The sequence below is a fragment of the Mirounga leonina genome, unplaced genomic scaffold, assembly GCF_011800145.1.
Source record: "Mirounga leonina isolate KUSES-001 unplaced genomic scaffold, KU_Mleo_1.0 Mir_454, whole genome shotgun sequence".
In the NCBI taxonomy this organism is placed as follows: domain Eukaryota; kingdom Metazoa; phylum Chordata; class Mammalia; order Carnivora; family Phocidae; genus Mirounga; species Mirounga leonina.
This window is the reverse complement of record NW_023270763.1, coordinates 9231847-9254500: the sequence shown is the minus strand read 5'-3', so window position 1 is coordinate 9254500 and position 22654 is coordinate 9231847. Positions and strand designations below refer to the sequence as shown.

Sequence of the window (22654 nt, the reverse complement as noted above, 5' to 3'; positions counted from 1 at the left end):
ACTGAACTCTTAAAATAGAGCTGATTACCGCTCTCATCCCACTGTAGAGAAATGGGTGATTTCCTTATTTTCCTTTCCCATAGGGACCATGTCTTATTTGTCCCTGTACATCTAATACGTTCCCCACTATGTGCAATGTACTCACTGCATCTTTATTCAATCAATAAATATGCTGTTATCGCCATGGTAGGTGTTAACCTGTTCAACCAGATACAAATCCCGGAAAACAGAGAAACTATGCTTATTCTTCTTTGACACTGCTTAGCACAGTGACGAACACACAGTAGGTTCTCAATGCACAGCCAACACATGAGATATAACGGGAAGGTCGTTCAGGGGGTCAGATTTTTCAGCGCCAACTCTCGCTTTCTTGAGTCAAATGGAAAGCGCAGAAAGAATGGGCTGAGGACATCACTGAGTCCCTGGCAGATCACCGGCACTCACCCCCAAGAACCTCTGTTACTGTCCCCTGTAGTAACACAGCTCCTACCTCGGTAATGGCAGAGATCCTGTTGAGGCAGCTCTTCACGGCCGTGCCGTCATTTTCCCGCGTTCCTTCCTCTTCCAGGAAAGCCAGGTAGAGGAGGGTTTCCTTGCCAAACTGCTTGCAGGCCTCAGTCAGCGCTGGAGATGCAGGGCAACCAAGACTTTTGAAGGCCCTCTGCTCTCCCTGTTTTCCAGCCCAGGCCCCCAGCCCCGGTACTCACAGTCAGCAGGTTCCGGCGGGGCTCGAAGGCAGGTGGTGCTCACGTAAGCCATGGTGTCACTGGTCAAGTGGGCAAGGAGGGTGACCGAGTGGAGGAGCCCACTGATATCTGCCAGGAGTTTAAAGGGGGTTGCTCAGGGCTGTTGAGGGGTAGGTTTACCTCCCTACCTCCTTCCCTGCTTTGCAAGTTATATACACCCCTTTCTTGGTGCAGAGGAACCCATTGCTACTTCCATACGCAAGCATTTCTGAACTCGGTCCAGCCATCACTAAGTGACAGACCCTATGCTGTGCCTTTCTTACCTTCTGGGTGGGCCAGGTAGCGGCTCCAGCTTTTTTCCAGTTGCTCGAGGCAGCTGGAAACAGACTTGACCTTGGAGAGAAGGTGATCTGTGGTGGAGGGAGACAGGGCAAAGTCAGAGGCGGAGCTGTCAGACCTGCTTGCTCCCCGTGAGGGTAAGGCACGTGACGGATGCGCCTACCTCGTGAGTGGCCTCAGCCCTGCAGGAGCTGCCCTAAGATGGGAGGGCGGAGGAAAGAGGGTTCACTGCGCTCGTACAGGACTCTCTCACTGCAGCCTCAAAAGCTGTGCTTCTGGGCCCATCTGGTCCCTTAGCCAAGAGCCAGGGCAGGCACATCAGCAGCCTAGAGTGAGCCTCTCCCTTCCTCGGGACTGCCTGCCCAAATAAATCCAGGCCTTCCTGTTACGTCTTTCAAGGACCTCGGACTCTCATTAGTCTTGAGCCCAGACCCTTGGCTCCGTCAGGCTAATCTGGGCTCATGCTGTGCACACAACACAGAACAGCCATTCCCACTCTGTGCCTCTGGGCACAGGTCCGCAAAGATTTTCACATGGGAGTTGAAGTATGGGGGCCTCATGTCACTGCACAGGTGTGGCTCCTGGCTCCATCACCAGTGGCTACGATCGCAGGCCATGCACACCTGCTTCCTCAAGTGAAAACAGAGTAACAGGACCACCTCATGGCACCACAGTGACGATTCACTGGGCCGAGGCGTGTGGAGCACTTAGAACGGCGGTTGGCACATGGTGCGCGCTCCGTAACGTCAGCTGTTTGTGTTATTTTACCCCCCGCTTCTTCCCCTCCAGTGGCTCCTGTCTGTCCTCTTCCTTCAAAGCCCAGCTCATAAAGTCTCTCCCCAGAATCCGCCCACGGCTGCCCCACTCTCTGGCATTCCCTCAGTAAACTGGGAACTCAGTGTGCTCCTTCCTCCTTACAGATGGGTTCCCTGCTGAGTAAGATAGAACAGCCTTTGCCGCAGACGTCACCAAATGGAGACATTTCTTTTTTTTTTTTCCCAAAGATTATTTTAGGGAGAGAGTGTGCACGTGTGCAAGCAGGGGGAGGGGTGGAGGACGTGCGGAGAGAGAAACTCTCAAGCAGACTCCCCGCTGAGCACGGAGCCTGACATGGGGTTCGATCTCAGGACTCTGAGATCATGACCTGAGCCGAAATCAAGAGTCAGACGCTCAACCGATTGAGCCACCCAGGCGCCCCGTAGACATGACTATTTGATAATCAAAGTCAACTCTCGGTTGTTTCCTGCCATCTGCCTTGTCCTCAGTGGGCCCTCTGGTAGCTACACCCAGGACTTCACCAGTGCCCTGGGCCTGGATGCTCTGCCACCTGAGGCCCCTCCTCTCATCCACAGGGCTTCTCTGGCTCCGACCGCTGCCCCACCCGCATGCCCTTAGGACTCTGGAACATGCAGAGTGGGCCTTGTTTATGCCTGGGACTACACGGGTATTCTCAATGTTCCTGCCCCCCGTGTGGGCCTGAAGCTCCCAAGCAACCTTCTCTTCATTCAGGCCATGTTCTTCTGTCCAGAGACACATTGGGCCGTCTGCTCCTCCTCCCCCTGGTGCTTGGACTCGAGCAGTGGTATCACACCTGGGGGCTTTAGAAAGTTCTACCACCTGAGGCCCTGGGCCGCAGAGCTTCTGGCTGAACTGATCTTAGGGTGGAGCCTGGGCATCGCCAGGTGACTCTGACTTGCAGCAGGTGGAGGACCCGTGAGCTCAGGTCACGTGGGATTCAACGTCACCACTGACCACCGAATTTGCACGTGCGGGCAGGCAAGGGGGGAGGGTACCTGCAGAGCCGGCACAGCTGATCAGAGTGGGCTCCTCGAGCTGCCGCAGGGCCTCCTGGACCACCTGCTCTGCGGCCTTCCTTGACTCTGCCAGCAGCATTTTCCGTTGGTCTTTGGCGACCTGGCACGCGGATTCCTAGAAATGGTCCAGGGAGGTGAGGATCGGACACAGACCCCATCAGGAGCCTTCCAGCAGCCTCCACCTTGACACAGTGGGGAGTCCTGGCATCTTAACTCAAGCTACTGCTAAAGAGGTGGGCATCCGTTACTTGCCTTTGCGCTGGACAGTTCCCGCTGGGTGTGTTCGAGCTGTTCCTGAAGAGCGGATAACTCTTCCTCCCGACGAGCCACGGCATGCGCCAAGCTGCTCCGCTCCTTCTCAAGCTCGGCGATCTGGCCGGCCCACTTTGCCTCTGACTGCAACGTTGGCCGGGTTAAAGAGGGAGAATTAAACGCTCCACTTCCCAGGAGTCCAGACCCACCAGCAGGCCACAGGGAACAGGAGGCGTCACCTTCATTCCCCCAAGCACACACTGAGCACGGATGGGACCAGCTTGGTCAGCTGCTGCGTGGGGCTGGACGCCGGGTGACAGCAGTCCCAAAGCCAGAGAGGGAAAAATGCGGAAGGGAGGCGATGCTCACCTGGGCAGAAGTTTCCAGGCTGCCTTGGACAATCTGGAGTTCCTGTTTGCTGGTGGCAAGTTCTTGCTTCAAGCTCTCTAGTACTTCCGTCTGTTCTTGAGTCTGAAAGAGAAGAAAAACAGGAGCCCTCTGATCTGGGTGGTGGTTGTAAGAGATAAACACATATAAAACCCCCCAAGCTATTGGGGCACCTGGCTGGCTCAGTCAGCATGCAACTCTTGATCTCGGGGTCACGAGTTCGAGCCCCGTGTTGGCTGTGGAAATTATTTAAAAACAAAATCTTAAAAAAAAAAAGTCCCCAACTCATCAATGGGAGATTTGTGTACTCTCTTGTATGCAAGATTGGATGCATCCAGCAAAAAGTGGGTGGGAGGAGGTGATAGCCCAGAGTGTTCCAGAAAGTTTTCTTCTGGTTAAGCAGGGAAAGCCGAAGGGAGAATTTTAGGGACATTTCCTAAATATCATGCTTCAGCTTATAGTACCGATAATAGTAGAACTAAATCTTCTTTCTTATAAAGTGTTTTTTTATTTTTTAAAATTGAAGTATAACTGATACAGAACTGGATCTTTCATTCAGACATCCCAATACCTGGTATGATGCTGAATCTAACCATCTTGAAACAACTCTTTTTGATTTCTTTCTTTTTTTTTTTTAAAGATTTTATTTATTTATTTGAGAGAGAGAGAATGAGAGAGCACATGAGAGGGGGGAGGGTCAGAGGGAGAAGCAGACTCCCTGCCGAGCAGGGAGCCCGATGCGGGACTCGATCCCGGGACTCCAGGATCATGACCTGAGCTGAAGGCAGTCACCCAACCAACTGAGCCCACAGGCGCCCCTGATTTCTTTCGTAAGTGCTACTTTTCAAAGAGCAGGTTGCAACCCATTAGAATTCACAGCTAACATTAAAAAAAAATGAAATAAACGGAGGCACCTGGGTGGTGCCAAGTTGGTTGAGCATCCAACTCTTGGTTTCGGCTCAAGTTGGGATCTCAGGGTTGTGAGATCGAGCCTTGCGTCAGGTTCCGTGCTCAGCGCGGAGTTTGCTTAACACTCTCCCTCCCCTTGCCCCTCCCCCCAACCTCTGTAAAATTAAATCTTTAAAAAAATAAAAAATAAAAAAATGAAATAAACAGAGCAAAAAAAATCCAAATGCATCCACAGAGTAAGGATGAATATTGCTTTGTGACACTTTTACTTCCATTAAATAGACCGTATTTCCTACTCTGAGTCACAGAGAAGCGTGACTGTTAAGTGTAAGGCATTCAGTTTTCTCTATCTGACACATCTTACTGCAATGGGACCTGCCTGCCAATCCCACCCCAACTCGTGGGTGTTCTCCCAACCACAAGTCCTCATAAATGTTCACGTCTCTCTCTGATCTCCAGGTGCTTTTACTTCTCTCAACCATCCCAGACTCGCCCTTGGCAAGACTTTGCTGATGCACCTGCTCAGCTGAAGCCTCTTTATCACGCCATGCCTCTAACCCCTGGTGCGTTGGTCACCCTGTCCCATGCTCACACCTCTTGTAGCGCGCTCACAGGGCTCTAACCCACAGGGCTGCCTGTTGCAGCAAAAGACAAGGTCTTTCCACCTGGGCAGCACCCCAGGCCCGCCTCCAGCTCAGGCAGAACCCCTCCCTCATTCCCCCTGCACTTTTCCTTCCCCTCACCTTCCGCTGCGCCTGGTCACTTATTCGCTGGAAGGAGTCCTCTAGCTCTTTTTTCTCTCGTTCCAAATCCGCCTGGGCTTGCCTGGCCACGGACACCTGTTTGGTCACCTCTGCATTCTGTAGGGGAGGAACAGTGTCTTGAACTGGCTTATCTCAGGTTTAACAACTCGGGAACAACATCTACTTCTAGAACAAATGACAACATTCAGACAGCTGGACACAGAAATCACTTTTCTACCCAGAGAGAAGCCAGGATAGAGATGTCATCTTCAGATACTCGACGCTCAAGAATTTAAAAGAACAGGGGCAACTGAGTGGCTCAGTCGGTTAAGCGTCCGAGTCTTGATTTTGGCTCAGGTCATGATCTCGGGGTCATGAGATTGAGCCTTACATCAGGCTCTGCGCTGGGCGTGGAGCCTGCTTGGGATTCTCTCTCTCCCTCTAACCCTTCCCCCCAACCCTGCCCTATCTCTCCCTAAAAATAAATGAATAAATAAAATAAAAGAATAATAAAGATGGGGGATAATCCAATCAGGGCTGACATCAAAAGTCAAGACATGGAAGGCCAGCAAGCCTGAAAAGCAGTGGTTTCCATGAAATGATGGTGACCCACTCAGAATTGGTGGGGACAATGGAGCGGCGGTGTCTCCTGCGTTGTGGGGACAGCGCACGGTGCAGGGTCCTACCTTCCGCAGCAGGTCAGCGTGGTTCTGCACCAGCTCACTGTACTTTTCCTTTAGCTTGCTGTACCGCTGTTCATTGGCTTGGGCTCTCCCTGTATTGTCAAGAGCCAAGGTGAGCAGTCTACCCCTGCTGGGACCCTGTGCCTTCCTTCCATAAGCCAGAATCCCTAGAACAGCCTTCCTCCTTTTCACAAATGCAAACACCTTCTACGCCCTCAAAAATCCTACTGAAATAAACTCCTCTTCATCGGTGTTTCTGGCGTTAGGCTATCTCTCCTTCGGAGACCCTGTCCCCCAGGCAGATACCCCACTGTCACCTCCTGGTTCCCGTCCCCGCATTCTGAGCCCGTGGGGCTCTCCACTGGCTGGGCTCCCACCCGCCCCTCAGACTGGCGACATGAAGGTCCTTCCTGGTGGCTCTTCTGGACAGAAGCACGGCTGGGGCTCTGCCACCCAGCCCCATCCTTCCCCCTGAGCCTCGCCTGACTCTGCGGCCCCCGCCTTCAGCCCCAGCCTAACGGACTCACTTTCTATCTCGGTCAGGCTCCGCTGGGCCTTCTCCGTGTCTTCGCGCTTCTTCTTGAGCTCGTCCAGCTCGGCCCGGAGAAACTCGCTGTCATCAGCCGCCTGCTGCCGCAGATGTCGCTGTTCCGCAAGCTCAGCCTCCAGTTCGCTGACCCGGCCCTTCAGCTGCAGCACGGCCCGCTGGCTCTGTGGGATGGACTCGGCCAATGAGCCCCAGCGCTGGGCCACGGGGCTGGGCTGGGCAGGAGAAGCGGGTCCTCCCAGGCTTCCAGCACTGATCCAATGAATACCCATGTTTGCCTAACAAACCCCGCCCCCCCCCCCAAGGGCCTCATGAGAGTTGAGGCTTCTGGTCATTATAAGCCACCAGCCAACAATGGCGTGACGACAGGAGGACTCTGGTCTTGTTGGAGTGGCCTAGGAGCAGTCCTGGACGAGCGGGCACGAGGGAAGAGGGGATGTTTGCCTGCCCCCGTGAGTGAAGCCCGACCAGCCATGGGCCTGGGGGGCAGTCCTATTTACCGCCCCAGACCCCACAAACAGCCATGAGAGTTACAAATCAGACCTTCCGATCGCCACGGGAGGAGAACAGGTCTTCCTCACTGTTGGCTTCACAGCCAGCCGGCGGTCATGGTTAACTCAAGAACCAAAGGGAGACAGGGCTTGGCTCAGAAGTCATTCTTAAGGTAGGAATGACGGAAATGCAGCACTACCAAGACCACGGAAGGACCAGGGCCTTCTGGCTTTCGAGTTTCTACTAACGAGCACCCCCGCCATCCCCCTTAAAATGTGGTCCGACAAGTGTCTCTGCGAATATGAACATGCCACGGCGAAGCCCAGAACTGGATCAGAGCCCGACTCATACCTCAGTCTTCATGTTCTCCAGCTGTGCCTTCAGCTCACTGACTTCTCTGTATAGTTGACCAATTAAGTGATCCCTGGGAACAGAAGGAGAACAAGTTTGCTTCCACTGTGCTTCCATCCCTTTCCTTTTAAATGCGAGCTGGGAAATCAGGGGAGGAAGTTAAAAGCTGGTGTTAATTTGGGGAAAGTTTTTTGAAATTCCATACATTATATGCTAAGACCCTCCGTGTCACTGGATCCGAATCTAACACCCATGGGTTATTCAACCTTATCTGATCTCCCTCTGGGATTCCAGGGGCCGATATTTGAGCATTGCAACGCTTCTCTGCGGGGCCCAAGTGTCACTGAGCATCCCGCCCTGGTCGGGGGTGGCCAGCCAGACCCCGGCTTCATGTAATTTCTGCACCACCTGCCTGCTCCCAGTGTGGACTCACTTCTCATCCTTGTTCACGCCGTTCTGACTGTTGAAATTGAAGGGGTCACTGCTGAATGAGCTGCCAAAGATGTCATCAAACTTGTTGTCAAATAAATTCTGTGGTGACCAAAAAGGAGCGAGGACAAAGTTAGAGATCCAGAGACTTCTGTACGGGGGTCAGAGGAGTGAGATGTAAAAAAAAAAAAAGGGATCCTTTCTTAACTGGGTTCAAGTCCATCTGTGGTCCCTCTTAGAGACCGCAGGGCAGGGGCCTCAGTCTAGGTTAGCGCTTCGGTTAGAAGTTGGTCCAGCTTGGTGACAGCCAAAGGGTCTTGGTCAGAGCCTCTCCCCTGCCCATATGGGGCAGCGCGAAGGGCCGCACGTGGGGCTCACCACCTGCTGTCACCCTAACCCTAACCTAATCCTAAGCCTAACCCTAACACGTGGGGCTCGCCACCTGTCACCCTAACCCTCGGGTTCCAGTGGAGGTGCTCCTCACCTGCTGGGAGGCATCCATGTCCACGAGGTCATCCTTCTCCAAGACGGGCTCACTGTCCGGGGACGAGGCCTCGGCCGGGATGACCACCACAGGGCTGATGTGTTCTGACAGCGCAGAGGCCCGCAGGAAGTTGGGTGGGTTCTGAGGAGGGAAGACACCCCCCCAAACCGTGTCACCCGCCAGTCCTGCCCGTCTCTGAGATCTGAGAGCACCCAGGACCCGGCAGCTCCCACGGCAGGGCCGGGCGCACGTACCTCAGGCAGTTGAGGGATCTGAATGAGCCGCTTGAAGTACTGGAGGTTGCTGGAGCGGTAGAACAGATCTTTCAACCTGGGGGGGGAGAAGGGCCTGAGGGGTGCTGGGCACCTCCCCGGCCCTGGGGTGGGGACAGTGCAGCCCCCCAGCTGTCCTGCTGCCCGCCCAGCCCAAAGGCGCGGGCTATCAAGGAAATGACCTCCATGGCACTGGGATTCGATTGTGACGCTGCAGGGGGAGGTTATCTGGAGCCTGTCCTCACTTACGTAGTGGTAAGGAAAGAGGGATTCAAAGGACAGAATCCTCTGGAAGAGCGGATCCCCCCAGAACAAATTTCTGCATCGCTGTGGAATCTATGCTGTTGCATGGCAGATGTCTTCCCAGGAACGTTTGGCTTAGAATAACATGAAAATAAATGTACTCTCTCTGAGGATACGCGACCTAACCACAGGCATGGGGAAGGAAACGTCATTACTGAGGGAGATCCCTTTGTTTTGGAGCTCTGTGTTATCTCCCCAGTTAGACTAGAAGCTTCCAGAGGGCGGAGACTGGGCCCTGCTGAGCTGGGCTTGCCAAGGAACCACGCACAGAGGAATTAACTCATCAAGACTTCACTGGAGAAAAGCAATCTATTTATACTGTGTCCCAATCTTGGATGGGTATGGGAATGAAGAAACCAATTTTTTTTCTCATCTTCGGGTCTCCATTTTGAATCAAAACATGGAAAGCTGAGGAAGCAGAGAGCATCAGACAGATTTCCTGAGAGGAGAGAGGATGGTGGGTCTCTGCGCCCTCTCCCTGCAACCCACAATCTCCTCCAGCTCAGCCCAATACACTAAACCCCTGGGATCTCAGGCCAGCCCTTCTGACCCCAAGGTTGGGGTTGCCCCTGTCAGGTCATTGGCACTTTCCCCGAATTCGGGGACACTGAGGCCTCAGGGAGCCGCCGGGTCTGTGCAGATGAGAGAGTGAGGCAGCTGCTCATGGGAGAGGGTTTCATAAGCTAGAAAAAAATGAAAGGAAATAAAATCACCTGACCACACATCCCCCTCTTTCTGGGCTGGAGCCAACAGTAATAGGCTGCTTTGCTTTCATAAGCTACTGGAATTTACCATTCCAGGAAATCAGCCCCAGGGCCTGTCTCCTAGGATTTAATAAGTCATTTATTATAGAATAAACATATAAGGCTTTTCAAATGGAATAAGGAAACCGGGAGGTTAGGACAACCCTGAACTTGGCCTCTGACTGCTGCCCGGGGAACCAGCACGAGAAGTCTGAGCTTGGGGTTTGGCAGCTATGCTTTTTCTCTGTTGTCAGGGCTGAAGAAACTAACAGGCAAAACAAGAGGGTCAAAGAGAGCGTGCTGAGCCCCAGGGCTCTTCTCGGCACCTGGGTTCTCTCTCTCATGCCATTCCTTCCCCTCTTCCTTGGGCACACGTAACCAGTGATGAACTGTATGTCTCCCCTCGCCAGCAATCTTCTTCCCCAAATGCACAGAATAATTTACCCCTCAGTCAGACAAACTCTCCTCTTCTAGACAAGACAGCTGGCTTACTAGTTTAGTAATTTATCCAAATATTTATGCGTAATTGGCTGCTACGTATCAGGGGCTAGGGATGTAATAATGGAGAGTCAGGCATAAATAAAGCTGTGCTAAGAACCATGAAAGAAATAAATTAGGTGCTGGGCTGAAGAATATGGGGGGGCGGAGGTGGGGCTGGAGGAACAGGAGATGAAGAAGACCCGACTTAAATAAGAGATTTAAGATTTAAGGCCAGAGATGCTTTTGTGGGGAGGTGACCAAAGATGACCCAGAGCCGGCCAGGCTGGGAGAAGAGCCTCACAAAGAGAGGGAACAGCAAGCACTAAGGCCTTGATGGAGAAATGAGCTGGGAATGTTCCAGGAACTGGAAACGGACCCCATGTGGTGGAAACACCATAAGCCCTAAACACAATAAAGATAAGGTCAAAGATAGCAAGCAGGGCCTTGGAGATCATGGAGAAGAGCTTGGATTTTCTTCTCAGTGTAATCAGAAGCCACTGAAAGGCTCTGAGCAAGGGAATGACGTCTTTATGAGGTTGTTCTAACTGCTGGGGTGGGGGGACAGGATTTCAGGGGGCAAGAGTGGAAGCCCAGGGCATCCGCCATATTGGAGGGTCGTGGCACAAAACGATGGTAGCCCCAGAGATGGCAGCTATGATTGGAGCCAAGATATATGTGCAGAGCATCTGCCACTGGAGTGGACATGGGAGAGGAGGACAATGGTGAGTTCCAGATCTCTGGCCTAAATGGATGTGGCAGCATTTACTGAGATAGAAAGGGCCGGGAAGGAAAAATTTGTTTTTTTTTTTGTTTATTTATTTATTTTTAGAGAGAAAGAGCATGAGGGGGAGAGGGAGAGAGAATCTCAAGCAGACTCCCCGCTGAGCGCAGAGCCCAATGAGGGGCTCGATTCCACCACCCCGCCATCACGACCCAAGCCGAAACCAAGAGTTGGATGCTCAATCAACTGCGCCACCCAGGCACCCTGGGAGAAAAAGTTTGCGGAGGAAAACCTAGAGCTCAGTTTGAGATGTAAGACAGATAACTGGGTGCGTGAGACCCAATTCAGAGGCAAGGCTCAGTCAGCTAGAGATACAGATCTGGGTGTTGCGTTTCACGCACATGGACCATACGTGGTATGAGAACGTAGGGAGAAGAAAGAGAGGATGAAGCCCGGGGCATACAGCAGGTGATGAATGAATGGATGAAATCACCTTCTCCGACATGCTCGTGTGGACTTTATTAGAGAACGGATAGCTTCGCCAGCCAGTGGTACATTTACTGCCGTCCTCGTCACCTTCCTCCACTCTACTGGTTTACTCTGCCGATACCCTCATTCCTCAATCATTTTAAAACAAGTGCTCTTGTGTGGATTAATCAAGTTTATAGCATTCGTTTCTCTCACTTAAGCCACTTACTTGGTGAATTGCTCCATGAAACGATCCCGGTGGCCTTGCAGGGTGTCGGCTGGGAGACCTGGAAGAAATTGGGAAAAGAGTGAGAGGGAAGAGGACCACAGGAGGACCAGGCGAGCCACAGCGGGGCTCTGGAGGGAGAGGACCATCCACCCTGGGGCTTGTGGCCAGCCTGCCAGGCCTACAGCTGCCCCAGGAACAGGGACTGGTAACCAAGGGGGCCCAGAAGGGCCAGCCATGAGTCTAGGGGTGCTTCTCCTCCACATCTGTCCTTCTGTTTGTTCTTGCAGCATGAGCCATTCTGGGTGCAGTGGGCTGGAAGTTGTGTTCCTGACCACGGAAGACACCGTGGTGACCTGACCAAGCAGCAGGATAGACCCCCAGCAGGTGGCAGAGGTGTGGCTCTCTCAGAAGTACGTGCACTGGGTCGGTCCAGCACAGACGTTAATCTGCGAGGGATCCATAGAGCCTGCACGAGAGGATGCCTGCCAGAAGGCAAAGATTATAGGACAACACTCAGGATCCCAGTCCGGTGCTCACTCAGTCACGGCCAACGGCAAGATGCTGGACAAGCAACAGCCTCTTAGACCAGCCCCCTCTCCTACAGAGTGGGTTCTCTGAGGTCCCTTCTCCTCCCAGAATGCATGACGCTGCATACTTCAACTATAGATCACAACTCAGTGATCCCTTTATTTCTTGTCTTGTTCCTTAAACGTACATTTTAGGAATTTTTTTTAATTAACATAAAATGTATTATTTGTTTCAGGGGTACAGGTCTGTGATTCATCAGTTTTACATAATTCACAGCGCTCACCATAGTACATACCCTCCCCAGTGTCCATCACCCAGCCACCCCCAGCCCTCCCATTGCCCCATTTTAGGAATTTTTGAATAGGAATACATTTACTTGGTACAAAGAGGGAGTACGTGTATAAACATACGATAATTCAAAATGCCCACCAAAACGGTGGATGATGATGGCACTTTATCTCAGTGGCCTCTCTCCCCAGAACACTTAACCCCAGTCCAGTCATGAGAAAAACACCGGGCAGACTTAAATCAGGGGACATTCTACAAGTGTCCGACCAATTCTCGAAACCATCAAGGTTGTCAAAAACAGGGAAAGTCCGAGAAACTATGACAGCCAAGAGGAGGTTAGGGAGACACAATGACCCAATGTAATGTGGTGTCCTGGATGAGACGTTAGGTAAAAACCATGGAATTCTGAATAAAGTATGGACTTCAGTTGATAATAATGTATCAATAACGGTCCATTCATTGTGACAAATGTATCATATTAATGTAAGATATTAACAATAAAGGAAACTGGGTTCAGGGTATGGGGGGGGACACTTCCTCAGCGATCTTTACAACTTTTCTGTAGATCTAAACTATTCTAAAATGAAACCTTCATTTTTAGAGAAGTATATATTGTGCAGGATAACTGCCTTTCTTCCCTTGGGATTCAGTCTGCTCTCTGCCCCTCTGGGTGCGCTCACTTGTCCAAAGCCTTCCTAACACTTAAACATCTGATTCCAACCTCCCTTCCACGAGATGCTCCTGGATTAACCCGAGTGATGCCGCTTCCTGTGCCCCCTAAATAACCAGACCCACTTCCTGTCAGTGACCACAGTTCTAGACTATCCCTTGTCCCTGTCTTCCGACATGCATCCTTGTCCCTTTGCCAGGGCCATAACACCTTGCTTGTATCCACTCAGGTCTTGATTTTTCTTGGTTCTCCCTCATCCATACATTCTGCACATGTATATCCCTCATGGGGAACGCCTCTGAGTGTGGACCAGAAACCACCCAAATCAGCTTCACCTGGGTTATGGTTTCACCATGCACACCCCAAACCTACTGGACCCACCCACAGCAGACCCCACAGGAGCAGGACCCACACACATTGTATAAACAAGAAGCACACAAAAGTATAAGAACTCTACAGTAGTTTCCAAGATAGAATCTGCAAAAGCATCCCAGGGACCTGTGGCTGGGTAGGGGCTGGCCCATCATGTACAAGAGCAGCTCTGTTTTGTTTTCTATTTCCCCATAAAGTTCCACATGTCCAGAGAAGCTACGTGGATGAACACTTCGGAGACCACTGTCCTTGCACCTGTGGGTCCAGGCTGGGCCTGGTATCAGTCATGTGGGTCCTAGAATACATGACACGTGTGGACGGAGATGTGATGAAGCCAGAGGTGGAGGGAGGGAGCTGTCCCAGGACACTGCTATGGAGAGCCAGGTGCTTCCCTGGGCACAGCAAAGCTTGTGCCCTGCTCCTCAAGGGGGTTGGGAGCTCTAGGAACTTTGGGAGCAGTGGCAGAAAGGGCACTGAAGGGACAGCCTCTGGCTGTAATCCTCCTTCCAGCCAGAGGCGCACAGAGAAGATCCGGCCCATTGTACTCACAGGAGTGGAGTTTGAAGAGGAGCTTGACAGTGTAATCGTACAGATGACTGCAGTCCAGTATGACCTGGATCAGCGGGGCGAGCCGGCACTGCCCGGTTGCCGTCACGGACACCGAGCGGGACATGTCCAGGGAATTGAACACTAGGGAATAAACGGGGACACAGGCAGTAGGGGATAAGAAACTGCAGGTGACCTTCTCAGAGGGGCACAAGACAGGGGTCTGACACATGCCAAGGACCCGCTCTGTGCATATGCTATGTCATCGGACCGCAGTTACCCCTTACAACACTCCCGTGGGACAGGTACACATGGGAGGAAACAGAGTGAGTCCCCGGAAGGCAATCACATGGGGAAAATAGCAAACATTAATCAGGACACGAAGGAGGGAATAATTCAGCCCTGGCTTCCTGGAGGCTTGCCACAGGGTCTTGGGACACCAAAAAGGGACACATGCAGGAGCCCTGGGTACACAGGGCTGAGGATGAGCCATCAGGATCAAAGGCTGCTGTCGGTCCCTGGGGGGCAGGTCAGCTGAAGTGCTGCCCTCCACTTTCTCGAGCTCCAGACAGCACGTTGCTCCCTCCCTGTCTTGCTCCACAGACCCCTCCACGTTACCCTCTGCTCCCTTGTTCTTTGTTTTTTTTTAAAGATTTTATTTATTTATTTGACAGAGAGAGAGACAGCAAGAGAGGGAACACAAGCAGGGGGAGTGGGAGAGGGAGAAGCAGGCTTCCCACGGAGCAGGGAGCCCGATGTGGGGCTCGTTCCCAGGACCCTGGGATCATGACCTGAGCCGAAGGCAGACGCTTAATGACTGAGCCACCCAGGTGCCTTTTTAAAATTTATTTTAGGGAGAGAGAGAGAACACAAGCAGGAGGGGCAGAGAGAGAGAGGGAGAGAGAATCCCAAGCAGACTCCATGCAAAGCGCAGAGCCTGATGTGGGGCTCGATCCTATGACCCTGAGATCACTGAAACCAAGAGTTGGATGCTCAACTGACTGCGCCATCCAGGCGCCCCGTACCCCTTGTTCTTAAACCAAGCAACCAGATGCCTGGCCGTGGACACCCAGTGCACAACACTGGCCAGAGCCGAACTCCTTCCTGCAGTGGCTGCCCACCACCTGCAGAGACTCCACCATGGCCAGCATCGAGAAAAATCAGTGAGCCCGACTGCCCCAGAGGAAAGCCCAGAGCAGCTGTGCTCAGCCTTCCCTCACTGCACGATTCCCTGTTAACTGGCTTACTCTGGCAGCTGAAAAAAAAAAAATCCCAAACAGTTCTAATGAAAAGGCAGCTTTTCTTTTTGACACAAATTAAAAGCAGCTGTCACTGCAAGGCGGCCATCCTCAAGTTCACGGACTTCCTTGGGCTCCACTCTAGCAAGGGATCACAGACCGCTCCATCTTCCAGCCCGCCCGCCACTTGCCAGGAATGCCCCTTGGCATCCGGTAATATCTAGAGCAGTGTGACCGGGGACATGTTACTCAACCTCTCTGTGCCTCCAGATGGTCTTCGGTAAAATGCAGGGGCTTCTAAGAGCACGTACCTCGAAAGGGTCTTGTGCGTATTCAAGGACAGGGTCGTGTAAAGTGCGGAGCACTGCAGTGATTCTCGGTGTTGGCTTTGAGATTGATTAGCATCACTTGGGAAAATTCAAAATCTAATGTTTCCCAGCAACTCCCCTACCTCCCATTCTGTTTTAGTTGGTCTGGGGTAGGGTTGGGGCACTGGTAGGTTTCAAAAGCCCCCCAGGTGATTCTAACATGCAGCTAGGGTTGAGAGCTGGATTTCCTGGCTGAGTGGTTCTCGTGAAGCAGAATCAGTCGGTAGCACTGTGCAAAAGAATTCTGTGATGGCGTAAGTGTCCCTATGAGCCATTCAGTAGGGCAGCCACATGGGGCTACCGGGTGCCTGAAATATGGCTAGTGCAACCGAGGACCTGACTTTTTAATGTTATTTAATTATAACTTATTTAAATAGATGTAATCTAATTAATGTAATTTAAATTAATTTAAATAGGCACTACCTATTGGACAGTGGCTACCATATTGGACAGTATAGACCTGGCTGGGGAGGGAGTAGGCGGCTAAAACGCAGATGGCTGGGCCCCACCCTCAGAGATTCAGATTCAGTAGGTCTAGGGTGGCACCAGGGGCTTTGCATTTCTAACAAGTTCTCAGGAGATGCTGATGGTGCTGGTCCAGAGGACCACACTTGGAGAACCGTTGCAAGCGCTGGAAATAAATGTTAACTGTGACTGGCCCACGTTTCCCACAGGGGAAAACCAGGGGCACCTGAGGGTACTGGCTGGCACCTTGCAGGGTCACAGACTAGGACTCAGAAGCTGGAGGGATTTCTTCCAATGCCAGTTCCCCTGGTTTTTGCGGCATACAGTAGGGAACTGGGGACGGGATAGGGAGCGGGGGAGATGAGTGGTACAGGGCTCTTGGTTCCGAATCAGTGCGCGCTCAGGGGCAAGAAAGCCACCACCATTTGACCATGTTGGAGTTTGTGCCAAGACTTGGGGCAGCTGCTCCCCCCTAGGAAACTCAAAGTGGCTGATTCACTCCTGACAGTCCCACAGCATTGGGCTGGATATTGATACCGTTTTATGAGCACTGATCCCCTGTCCTTTCCTCACTGCTGTTTATCTGAAGCACGCATTCTTGAATTTTGTTGAACACTGGGCTAGAATGGAGGGAAGTACTCAAAGATGAGTAGGACATGGTTCCAGATTCCAGGGAGGAGCTCAGCATCCAGTGGTATTAATACAAGTGATCAACACGTATAAAAACAGCCAGGGAGGGGTGTCTGGTTGGCTCAGTCGGTTTAGTGTCCAACTCTTGGTTTCGACTCAGGTCATGATCTCGTGGGTCGTAGCATCGAGCCCCAAGTTGGGCTCCACGCTCAGCAGGGAGTCTGCTTGAGATTCTCTCTCTCCCTCTCCCTCTGCCCTTCCCACTCATGCTCTCTCTCTAATAAATAAATAAATCTTTAACAAAATAAAAAATATTTAAAAAAAATGCATCCATACTATTTCTCCTACCTGGCTGGGAACACCTTAGGGCAGGGATTCTATTTTGTGTTTCACTTTTACTTCTCTACTGACCTTCTTCTTTCTCCTGCAAATCACGGTTCCCAACTGGTTGTGGTGATCCTCTCACACATCCAGCACTGAACTGATTGGTCGAAGTACGAAGGCATTTGCCACCCTGGCCCAGCCCTGGCCCAGCGTTGGCTGGTATCAGGCCAGTTGTAAGTAGCTGCTTACATGCCAAAGGAAGGTATAATTCAGGGGGAGAGAGTGTCTGTTTTTCCTGAGAAAATCAGAGCCCCAAGAGTGGGTCCCACATGTCCAAATGCTGAGAAGGTCATCAAGCTTGTGCATAAATACTCTTAGCTTGGAATCCACTCTTTCACGGAGCTGGGCACTTGTTGTGGAGCATCTTGAATCTTAGGAAATGGGCTTTTCTGTTCCCCAGGAGAGAAGGGGGAGTCATGCTGGCAGGTGTGGGAAGAAGGGACAGCAAAGAGAAGGGAACGGACTGCTTCCTTCCTGATTCCAGTCAGGGAAGTGTTGGGGGCTGACAGCCGGGAGGCACCAGAACTCTCAGCGAAGGGAGCCTGGAAGGGCGGCAAATTCTCCTTGCTAGTGGAAAGGGGCTTCGTGGGCCTCTCACATGGACTTGGCCAACAACTCAACTTGACCAGCTGGTCGACCCTGGCTGCCGACCAAACAGCACACAGCAGCCCCTCCTCCTGAGCAGCAATCCATCCCGAGTGCCAACCCAGCTGAGTGGCAGACAAAGCACTGGCCAGCTCGGGGGCCACAGTCCGAAGGTTATCAAAGAGGTCAGACCCGTCTTCGGGCTCTGGGAGGCCCGGGCTTCCAGAGGGAGGCCCGCAGGGTGGGGAGCATGGTCATTCTGCTCAGAATGAAATCACCCATGAGCTCCGGCCCCTCCCTGCACAGGGACGAGGAAAGCAGAGATAGGGTATGGATATTCCCATTTCCTGACATGTGCTGCATAACCTCGTAGGGAGAAGGGGGCTAGGACGGCTGGTCTAAGCCGGGAACAAAGCTCAGAATTAGGCAATTCCCATGACAGCTTGGGCCAGATGGGAGGGAGAGACTCACCAGTTTGGAAGAGATTAAGTTCACACTCCAGGTAGTCAAACATCTCCACTGTTAGCTGGAAACTGGACACAAGAGGAGAGAGAGCTTATATTCCAGAGCCTGAGGCCAGTGCTTCACCTGTCCGCTCCCCCCTGCTCTGTGTTGCTGTCTCTGTCCCCAATGCATACGTGCATGCACACACAGAGACACGCCCACCCCCACCCCCAATCCTTAGCCCCCACCCACGTGGGTCTTAAGGCCATTTGAAGATCAAGCAGGGTGAATTCCACAGTGATGGTGGCAGAGGGGAGGGCAGGTGCCATGCTGGGTGGGGAGGGAAGCGGGTGACACCGAGACTTGAACCCTGGGCAGCCTGGAAGGATTCTGGATGAGGCACCAACACTAAGAGGCCCCACTCCAGCCACTGCCCTTGCCCATCAGGCCCTGTGTGACAACATCGAGCTTTCTTCCCTGCTGGGTCCCCAGCATGAGGACGGCCACTCACAAGTTGTTAACGTCGCTCTCTCCAGCCTCATCCAGCTGCCGGTCGCTCATCTGAAGGTTGCCTGGGAACCTGGGATTCTGGAAAGGGAGGCAGAGGATGGCAGTCGGGACAGGGCACCTCAACTAAGCTGACATCGGGCAGCAGCAGGCTTGATTCTGCTCGTGCAGCTACCCACACCCTTTGTGGGGGATGTGTCAATGCACACAGACCCCCCCTGACCAGCTCACAGCAGAGAATATCCACTACCCATCATCAGAGGTGAAGGCTCCATCCCGTATCTGGGAGCCAGGACAGGGCTCTACCCTAACAGTTCATATCCTGGAACATTCTTCTAAAGATGCTCTCTGGCCCTCCAGTGAGGCCCAGTGTGACAGTGGCCGGCCCTCGACCATCCACGAGGCGCAGACAGTCCCGCATATATGTATCCCCAGTACATTCTGAACCCCACCCATGCTTCCCTCTGTCCTTCGGCCGCTTCCCGAAGCTGCCATTGTGAGTTCGGGGAAGGCAAACCCATTTTCATATTGGCATTATCTCTTCCCCAGTGTGGCCTGCCTGGAGTGGTTGGAACACAAGGCAAAGGGAAAGGTGCAGACGGGCACTGATGGGTGGCCAGTCAAGGGGGTCTCAATTCCACGGAGAATACTTTAGGCTCTGAAGACATAAATCCTCCACTGCACACCTCCTGGCTCTTCCCTCTGCCCTGGCCGCCCCCTCCAGCCCTCAGCCTCACCCCCAGGGCTCCTCTGTCTCAGAGCCGGCCAGTTCCTTGAGCGCCCCCTTCTGGCCGTATTTAACCTCGCTCAGTCTGGACAGACACCTGTTCTTGTGTCCTTCGCCCTTCTTGCTGCCTGTTCTTCCACCACACTGCTGTCAAACCCCGGTGAGCCTGGGTCTTTGTTCGAGGACCAGCTGCCAACATCCCTAGAGAAGGACTCACAGCTGGAGTCCCCTTTAATCATGTTCTCCAACCTTAGTGCCCCTTCCTGGTCCTGGCTACCGGCCCGGCTCCTCACCGCCCTGGTCCGTGCCTTCCTCCTTACATCTCTGGGTCTCCCTCAGCATCTTGCTTCCCACTCCCTCCCCCGTTTTGAATGTGCCAGCTATCCTTCCGTTCCTCCTGCTTCAAAAGAGGAAGGGCCAGCCTCTCTCCTGACTCAGGATCAGCCCTCCTTGTGCGCTATTTGATCAGATCTAGGTTCTGGTTCATTCTGTCCCTCATGGAAGGAGTCCTGATTGAGCACCTGTTCTGCGCTAGATGCTGGGCAGGGCACAGGGCACAGGACAAAGGACACGAGGAGACACACACACCTGTCCTCTGTCCTCCCGGAGCTCGGAGTCCAAAGCGCCCGTGGCCTCACTTGCTTCCCTGGGCTCCTGCACTTCTTGCAATCGCCCAGCTTGTTCCCACGGGCCCCACATCTCCGTAGCTGTTGCCCCCCACCCCTCCTGCCAGTCTTCAGAGCCCCCACCACTCTGGCCTGTCCCGGGGACCACCGTCCTAATCCGGCTCTCACCGTCTTCCACTCTTAGTGGGATGGTCTCACACAGCTGCCCGGTCACCCCCTCCCCACTCTCCACCTGCCTGTTCCTCACACTGAGGAGGATGTGTGGCCTGTTCCTCAGGAACCCAAGATTGTGCTGGGCCTCAAGCCCTTCTGCCTGCAGCTGACCCTCTGCCTGGCACGGCCGCCCTCCCCTTCTTCAGTGGCCTTTCCTCTACCTGCAAGGTGGCAGACAAGGCTCTGGGAGCCTGGGGGAGGTGTGAGTGTATTCCCTGGGAGGGAGGGAGGGCAGGAAACGAACTGTGGGGCCAGAGGGCAGACCGGCAGACTGTATGTCCAACACCAGCTGCCCCTCCGGTTCGACATGCTGTCTTGACAACGTGATTTCGACATTCCACCTTGGCTGGTGTGGTCCCTGTCCCACCCCCTTGAATCCAGGGACCCATGTGACTGCCTCAGCCCATATAGGACAGTGGAAGGGATGCTCTGTGACTTTGAGGCTGAGTCTTATAAACGCCACGCACTTCTACCTTGTTCTCTTGGGAAACTGGCCGGGCTGCAAGGGAGTCTTCACAAGCACTGAGACTTCGTGAGGAGGGAGACGCCAGGCCACGTCCACACTGTCCCAGCTCCAGCCAGCAGCGGACCGGGACCGCATGGGGGACCTGCAGCCTGCAACTGCCCAGCCCAGCCCTTCTGGAACATCCGACCCACAGAAGGCGTGAGAGATGATAAAAGGCTGCTCGTGTTTCAGCCACTGAGCTGGGGGTGAGCTCAGGTGTTCTGCCTTTGAGAAGCCTACCTGGGTGGCTGGTGTCTGGGCACGGTACCCCATTACAAGCTCCTGTACCATCTTGTGCATCTCTCAGTTCCGGTCCTCACTGGACTTGCCTGGCTTGTCTCCCAAGCAAATATGACTCCTGGAGGCCGGGCCAAAGTCCCTTCACCTTTCTCTCTTCAGAACCTAACCCAGTTCTGGACTGCGGCAAGCACCCGGCTCCACACAAGCAGAGGGAAGGGTGGCCACTGAGCGGCAGGGGCTTTCTTGCCCTACAGGCCTGGGTTCAAGTCCCACCTCATCGCCGAGGAGCTGCATGACAAGGCAAGACACTCGAGCACGCTCCCAGTTTCATTTTCCTAGGCTATAAGAATACCGCCTTCTTAGGGTCGCCGCGAGAATTAACCAGGAATGGCTGGCACAGCAGGGTGGGTTCCGTGAATCAGAGCCCCCCCTTCCCCCGAGTCCATAAGAGGTAAATCTCCTCCCTTCCTCATTTCCAATGCCAGCTCCCCGCTCTGCTTCCAGGCCATTCCTGCCCACCCCTGCTCCCTCCACACCCTCCCTCCACCGTCCAACTCGATCCGCTTCCTTCATCTTCCCCTTCCACGCCATGGCCCCGCATCATCTCAGAAGGCCTCTGGCTCCTTCTACAGGCTCGTGGGACTGCTGCGCACTGTGACTCGGTGCCGCAGGTACGTAAGCCTCCTCCCCCTGACGGACCTGGGCACTCCTGCCGAGCAGACCCTTTCTACGTATCCTTACGTGCCACCGGGTTACCCAGCACGACGGTTTTACCTGCATTCAGCGCATTAGAAAGACCGTCTAAGGCCACAGATGGATGCAAAGAAGGTTCTGTGTGGGAACTCACTACGTAAAAGGAAGGGACTGTTTTTATTCACAGTCAAGGCAGTGCTTCTGAAACATTTTCCTAAGGCAGCCTAGTGGATAGGGTCCTCTCTGCAAGATGGGGAATAAAAAGGTGCGGAAAATGTGGGCCAGAATCCCAGTCCTGAGTCCCACTGCAGCCATCCTATAAAATACCTTCCTCTCACTGGATGTGGTGTAAACGCTCCCTGAGGGGCCCGGGCCACCTTATTTCCGGAAGGACCTGAGAGTTTGGCCCACAGAGGTGACCGGGGTGGGGAGGTTGTGGGGGAGAGGGATGGGGGTGGGGGGCCTGTATGCAGAACCGTTGGCAGACTCACTTTGGTGTGATATTCCATCTTCGTTCTTAGCAGTCTGAGGTAGATGCTGCAGAGCTGTCCATACCCCTCGCTCAGGTGGCCCTTTTGGGAAAAGAAAAGAAAGCAGGGTATCAATACTAACATTTGGGGGAGAGACTGACAGCGAGGACTTCTGTTTTCAACAATAGATATATTTTTTTCTGATACTGAAAATAACAAATGGCCATTGTGGAAAATTCTGGAGGATACACAAAAGCAAAGGTACAAACAAATCACCCTTAATCTAAACACCAGACAGAATCATGGCGAACATTCTGGAGTACAAAATGTTATTTTATTTAATCTTTTTTCAATTTAAACAGACATTTTTTTAAAAGTTTTATTATTTAAGTAATCTCTGCACCCAACATGGGGCTCAAATTCATGATCCTGAGAGTAAGAGTCGCATGTTTGGGGCGCTTGGGTGGCTCAGTCGGTTGAGCGTCCAACTCTTGATGCTGGTTCAGGTCACGATCTCGGGGTAGTGGAATCAGTGATCGCTGATCACTCACTGCAGAGTCTGCTGGAGATTCTCTCTCTCTCCCTCTGCCCCTCTGTCTGCTTTTGGCTCAGGTCGTGATCCTGGAGTCCCAGGATCGAGCCCCACATCAGGCTCCCTGCTCAGTGGGGAGTCTGCTTCTCCCTCCCCCTCTACTCCTCCCCTGCTCGTGCTTGCTCTCTCTCTCTCTCTCACTCACTCTCTCTCAAATAAATAAAATCTTTAAAAAAAATGAAAAAAATAAATGTTTAATAAATGCATAAAATCTTTAAAAAAAAAAGTCAC

The 22654-nt window shown here is 52.9% G+C and overlaps 1 protein-coding gene across 3 annotated transcripts in view; it reads right to left on the bottom strand.

The window, feature by feature from the left end:
* Positions 1–22654, bottom strand: part of HIP1 (huntingtin interacting protein 1) — a 146619-nt gene that overhangs the window by 15544 nt on the left and 108421 nt on the right. For 2 of the 3 annotated variants that reach the window (XM_034988628.1, XM_034988629.1), the window contains exons 5-22: positions 21853–21933; positions 18362–18438; positions 17878–17939; positions 13740–13880; positions 11333–11390; positions 8371–8446; positions 8117–8257; positions 7637–7734; positions 7204–7276; positions 6341–6524; positions 5817–5905; positions 5131–5247; positions 3461–3562; positions 3092–3235; positions 2819–2954; positions 1010–1096; positions 708–815; positions 491–624 (exon numbers count right to left, since the gene is read on the bottom strand). In XM_034988628.1, coding sequence (XP_034844519.1) covers positions 491–624; positions 708–815; positions 1010–1096; positions 2819–2954; positions 3092–3235; positions 3461–3562; positions 5131–5247; positions 5817–5905; positions 6341–6524; positions 7204–7276; positions 7637–7734; positions 8117–8257; positions 8371–8446; positions 11333–11390; positions 13740–13880; positions 17878–17939; positions 18362–18438; positions 21853–21933 — 1908 coding nt within the window. The remainder of the gene's footprint in view (positions 1–490; positions 625–707; positions 816–1009; positions 1097–2818; positions 2955–3091; positions 3236–3460; positions 3563–5130; positions 5248–5816; positions 5906–6340; positions 6525–7203; positions 7277–7636; positions 7735–8116; positions 8258–8370; positions 8447–11332; positions 11391–13739; positions 13881–17877; positions 17940–18361; positions 18439–21852; positions 21934–22654) is intronic. The other variant, XM_034988630.1, reaches the window with a different exon arrangement.